Here is a 5,663-nt window from a genome sequence, read left to right as displayed (position 1 = left end):
GCCCACATGAGCCACAGTGACGCTCCCACAGCATCTAACAGTCACCTTCACTGTCCACACAGGCTGACAGGAGCCGGAGTGACATTCCCACAGCATATAATGAAGCCACCTTCACCGTCCACACAGGTTACCACGCCACATCCACGCCAAGACCTCCCCGACACGTGTCTGTGGCACAAACTCCGGCGGAGGCAGCCTCCACGCCAGCCGTGAGGCAGGGGCTCGGCGCTGCACTTACCAACTGCGTCTGCGGCTGCTCCCTCCCTCAGTGAGAATTTAAACAGGTCTACCAGGCACACCCAAACACTGACATTTTACGCTGTCCTACCAAACAAACTTACCAGTGATCTGCAAATTTAATGTAGCTGCAGCGTCTGCATTTTTCACCTCCTTTTTCATACTGAACAAAAGCGATTTTAAGCCACTATTCTCTTCTAAAGATGTATCTAAATGTTGTCTCAAATCATTCTGGGGACACAGAAAATACAGAAAATGCACAAGTCAAATTCAGTAAAATGCATAAAGAAAACAGAACTGAAACCTTTTGAAAATCCCAGAGGGTTCCTTTCACGTAGTCACAATGTGAAGGCAACGAGTCCGTTTCTGGCAAAGCTCCCTCCTCTGAGCCCCGAGCCCTGCCCAGCCCCACAGCACCCTTGGGAAGGGGTGGGAAGAGAGGGGGGACGGAAAGGGGCACCCCATCCTGTGAGAGCCCCACTTCTGAGTCTCCCCATACCTCCTGCACCCTCAGGGTAGGGGCAGAAAGACAGGAGGGTACAGAAAGGGGCGTCTGGCCCCGAGAGATCCCCACTCTTGCGTCTCCCAAGAGGCATGTGCTCCCGCGGGACCTGCAGGCCAGATGCCGGAGAGGGCAGCTGGTGGTGGCTGGGGCCTCCCAAGACGCCCTCACGGACACTGCAGGTCCCCGGCCTTGGTGCCAATATGAGGCATGGGGGGCCTGCAGGAACTCCCTTCTGCTCTGGCTCTCATATCCTCGAAGTACGGAGAACACATCGAGCACAGGACAAGCTGTCATCAAGGAGAGGACAGGGCCATGCCGCAGCCACATGGCAGCTGTCCCTCCCCGGCCCCAGGTGCTTATTGAGGCATGAGCCATCCAAGCCGCCAGCAGCTGCAGCCAGGGACCCCAGGGATCCAGTCTCACCTGCCTGCTGCTTTCTCAGGCACCAGCAGGCATATCCCGGGGCCGGGGGTGCTGAGCGGGCCCCACCTTGCTGCCCCCAAGGGAGGGAGCACTGGCGAATGTGCAGTACAGCCCTCGTGCTCGGGGTATCTCTGCTCGCAGAGCCCACCCGCCAATGGCCCCCTTGGCATGCAGACATCCACCAGGCTCCCAACACCCGTGGTGAGGGCTCATTGCTGGGTCCGAGACTCCAACACCCGTGGTGAGGGCTCATCGCTGGGTCCCAGACTCCAACACCCGCGGTGAGGGCTCATCACTGGGTCCGAGACTCCAGCACCCGCGGTGAGGGCTCATCACTGGGTCCGAGACTCCAACACCCGCGGTGAGGGCTCATCGCTGGGTCTGAGACTCCAACACCCGTGGTGAGGGCTCATCGCTGGGTCCAAGACTCTTCCCCTCAGGTTTATCTTCACAATTCTTCATCTTGCAGCCTCGTCCCCAAGGCGTCTGCTGCGGTGGTGCCAACCTGCACCACCCACCCTCCTCGCGGCGCTCTGGGCCATTCTGAAAGCTCCTGGCAGCGCCCGTCTCATGGTGTGGCCTCCCAAGGACGCGATGAGCTCTGCAAGGTGGGGCTGTGGGCTCCCAGCTCTCTTTTGTTGAACTTAAGTTCTCACTCTGTCGTCCAGCCTGGAGAGCTGTGGCACAATCACAGCTCACTGCAGCCCCCAGCTCCTAAGCCTCTGCCTCCACCTACCAAAATAGCTGGGATGACAGGCACGTGACTGATTGTTAATTTTGAAGCTGAGGCCACGGCAGGTACGGGGAACAGAGGACCAGCTGCACCCAGGCTGGACACAGCACATCTGCCTCAGAGGCCGTGCCTGGCACAGCGGCTGGGAGTGGGGCCAACTGCACCCCAGGACACACGACTGCAGCTTCCACAGGAAGCACGGTTCACGTGACCGAGGGGTGAGCATACCGTGTTGCAGAGTAAACTTGGGTGTTTCTGGAATGACAGATGCACCTCCCTGGAAGGCAGCGCCCACCAGCCTGCCGGCTGCTCTCTCTGCGGGGTTCCTGCCCATGGTGACTCTTCCGGATCATTCACCAGGGAACCGGGGCTGCTCTGTCCCGTGGCCCAGGGTTGCCCCGAGGGACAGGGTTGGGCAAACAGCACAGGGTGAAAAAGAAGGCTGCCATGGTGGCCACAGCTGTACGTGACTCCCACCCCAGGCGGCCCTGGTGCTCGGCTCCTCTCGGGCTCCGTCTGTCAGCTGTGTGGTCCCAGGCTCAGAAGGGCAGGGGGTGTGCCCGGCTGCGTCCCACAGAAAAGACATCAGCAGTGATGGCGTCCAGCTCACTTTCCAGACAGGGCCACGTGTGTTTAAATGCAGAGGCTTCCAAACGGGGGATGGGGGTCATGTGTGTTTCAGTGCAGGGTTCTGAACAGGGAGCCACGTGTTTAAATGCAAAGGCTTCCAGATGAAGGCCACATATGTTTAAAGGGAGACTGTTAGATGGGGTGGGGCACATGTGTTTAAACAGAGGCTTCCGGACGGGATGGGGCAGGGGCCACATGTGTTTAAATGCAGACGCTGCCTGTGCTGTTTCGCCATCTGTCCTTTTTCTTCTCTAAAGAGGAAGTGTTGTGTGGGCTCTCTGAGATGTAGGTTCTCATAAAATAGACAGCATCTACCTGCCAGGCAAGTTCAGAGGTGGCTTTTTTCTCAGCCGTCCCACAGTGCCTTCACTCCCATTTTACAGATGCTGACGCGGCCCCCTGGGTGTGCACACCCTCTCGGGGCCCTGCCTTCACCAGGACTCCCGGAGGGCGGCTTCTGTCTGGACATGGCTCTCTGACCACCACCTCCATGTCCTGAGGACTCCAGCAGCCCCTGGGGAGGCCCGTGCAGCCTGGAGGGGGCCTGGGAGGGTCCTGCCCATGAGGCCTCAGTGGAGGCGGAGACGGGCACACCTGACTGAACTGAGCCTGAGGCCCGATCCACATTAATCCAAGCTGATGGAGGCGGGTTTTCAGCTGCTGGTTTTGGGGTAACTTGCCCTGTAGCCCCACCTCCCTGTGGGACAGTGGCCGTCACCTCCTTCGTAAAAGGAGAGTAGGCTCAGGTGTCTCCAATTCGAGGCCCTGTGAGGCGGGCCAGTAAGATAAAGTCAGGTCCAGGCCTGGCTCCCACAGCGCCCGGCACCGCCCAGTGTCGGAGGCTCCCTCGGGACCGGGGGAGGGGGCTGCTCAGCTGGCATAGGTGGGGTAGCAACAGGGAGCCTTCGATGGCCTGGGGCACTGGAGCCTCTCAGCAGGGGACTGGGGAGCCTGGGCCAGAGGACAGGGGCTGAAAGACCGTCTCCCGCTGGCGTCACCCCTGCCCACCTCCCCAGCCCAGCCCCTCCAAGGAAGGAAGGTGGCCAGCACTGCTGCTGTCTCCAAAGTGCTCTGGCCTGCTGTGAAACAGGGCGGGCGGTGATCCTGGGGGCGGCCAGGTCCCGGGCAGGGAGGGGGACAAGGCGCTGCAGAGATGGTGGCTGGGGCAGTGTGGCATCAAGGAGCAGCCCTACTTCTGGAAGTCAAAGCCCATCTCCCCCACACGTGGACGCAGAAGCCCTGCCAGGGCGGGCTCACCAGCTCCTTGCGTGCGCGGTGCAGCTCCGCCGTCACCTCGCTCATCTCCCGGGCGTGCTGCTGCCGCTGCTCTGCAAGGCGGCTTTGCAGGGATTTGCTCTCCAGAGCCGGGGAGCCGGCGTCTTCACCCACCATCGTGGAGCCATCCTGGGCTATGGTGAGTTCTTCAACAGAAGACAAAATGTGTCTTGCCTGAGCTAGGAGCGAAAATCAAATGTTACGTTAGCACTGAGGCTTAAAGGGGGAACATAAACAAAACCGGCTCAGTGTGTCTTGAATCACACAGAGGAAGCCTTAAAAAGACAGCAGGCAGGGAGGGGGCACCATCAAACCCCTCAGGCTCTGCGCGTCCACACAGGCAGGGTAGGAACTGAAGAAAGAGAACAGGTGACCCCCAAAAAAAGGCTGCAACGGTCCGCCACGTCTCAAGGTTTCAATGGCACAGGCGCAACTCACTATGGTTTCCACAAGCACCGACTGCCCTGGTGTGGAAACCACCACACAGACAACAGCCGGCAACTCCACACTGGGACAGCGGCCTGAGCCGGGGACAGTGCCACTGCCACCCACCACAGCAAGCTCAGGAGGCTCCCGCAGGACACCAGCCCAGGGAGTGGTGAGGTCTGGGGGCTGGGGTCTGGATGGGCTGCACGGACACCAGCGGAGGGAGAGGGGAGGGGTCTACAGGGCTGGGGTCCAGATGGGCTGCAACTGCAGGGCATCCTCTTTCTAGGACCTGAGGGGCCACAACACTTTGAGAGGCGCTCAGACAGCTCAGAGCCACACCCAGGGCCTGCCAGGAGGAACAGGCTCGTGAGGCCCGGCTCCTGAGGGACACACACAGCCACGTCCCAGGCTGCAGGACAAAAAGAAGGTGCCACCGGGGACACGGCACCTCCTGGTATCCAAGTGTGACCCCAGATGAGGGAGACCCCCGCATGCTCCCACACAGGTCACCCGGAAGAATCAAACAGACCTGAGTCCTGTCTGCGGAGGGACCGCCCTCCTGGGCCCCACGCCAGGCAGAAGCTCAGCAAGGCAGGCCCAGCACAGGCTACATGCATGGGTCAGGGAGAGACGCAGCAGCTTCCAAACTCCAAACCCCACATGACCATCACCATCAGAACCAAATGCATTTGGACGGCATTTTGAGCAAAACAAGGTGACAGGCCCCCCAACACCCAGAGCATGTGGGAAACCCACAGGCCCAGGCCCACGTGGTGCCAAGAGCCATGGTGACTGTGAGAGGCAGACTGCCAGGAAGGCCCCGGTGCAGGACCACCACACGCACGTGGGAAGGGCTAGGATGGCTCCCAGGTCACCACATGCAGAGGACCCAGGATCCCACACAGATGTCGCCTGGAGGGCAAGAGCCCGCAGCTACCCTGACTCACCAAGGAATGCCTCGTTGCTATGCAGAGACCTGCAGCCGCCCCAGCTCCTGTCCACCAGGTCCACGAGCGTCTCCAGGAGCGCCGCCTGCAGGCCCGTCTTCTTCACGGGTGGAGCTGAGTGGGACCTGGGAGATGGCTGTGTTGGAAACAAAATCATGAGCCCCATGAGTCGGTGTGGGAACTGAGGTCCTGAGGCCAGTAGGTGCCCCAAGAGCACCCTGCGACGTGCTTCTGCCACAGAGGGGAAGTGAAGGCAGGGCCAGGAGGCCCCAGCCCTGAGCCAGGCGGAGGGCAGTTCAGCCAGGTGCGTCCGTCCTGGGTGAGTGAGGTCCGGATGACTGACAGGACCTGCGTGAGTGAGGTCCGGATGACTGACAGGTCCTGGGTGAGTGAGGTCCGGATGACTGACAGGTCCTCGGTGAGTGAGGTCCGGATGACTGACAGGACCTGCGTGAGTGCGGTCCGGATGGCTGACAGGACCTGC

General features: G+C 60.6%; 1 protein-coding gene across 1 annotated transcript; it reads right to left on the bottom strand.

Moving 5' to 3' along the window:
- Nucleotides 1–309: 309 nt before the first annotated feature.
- On the bottom strand, nucleotides 310–5,381 carry LOC108299096 (centrosomal protein of 72 kDa-like). Its single transcript, XM_017521489.2, has 3 exons — nucleotides 5,180–5,381; nucleotides 3,786–3,982; nucleotides 310–468 (listed from the first exon to the last, which is right to left on the bottom strand). Exons 1-3 carry the CDS (start codon nucleotides 5,343–5,345, stop codon nucleotides 325–327), a joined length of 507 nt encoding a protein of 168 aa, XP_017376978.1. The 5' UTR covers nucleotides 5,346–5,381; the 3' UTR covers nucleotides 310–324.
- Nucleotides 5,382–5,663: the final 282 nt, after the last annotated feature.

The sequence above is a fragment of the Cebus imitator genome, unplaced genomic scaffold (genome assembly GCF_001604975.1).
Source record: "Cebus imitator isolate Cc_AM_T3 unplaced genomic scaffold, Cebus_imitator-1.0 Scaffold1787, whole genome shotgun sequence".
NCBI classification, from domain to species: domain Eukaryota; kingdom Metazoa; phylum Chordata; class Mammalia; order Primates; family Cebidae; genus Cebus; species Cebus imitator.
This window is presented reverse-complemented; position numbering and strand designations above follow the sequence as displayed.

Excerpts from the sequence above, each read along its gene's own strand:
- LOC108299096 (XM_017521489.2), bottom strand. The coding sequence starts at position 5,345 with ATGGGGCTCATGATTTTGTTTCCAACACAGCCATCTCCCAGGTCCCAC. Across the intron at positions 3,983-5,179 it reads TAGCAACGAGGCATTCCTTG|CTCAGGCAAGACACATTTTG; the intron begins GTGAGTCAGGGT and ends TTTCGCTCCTAG. Across the intron at positions 469-3,785 it reads ACCGCGCACGCAAGGAGCTG|AATGATTTGAGACAACATTT; the intron begins GTGAGCCCGCCC and ends CTGTGTCCCCAG.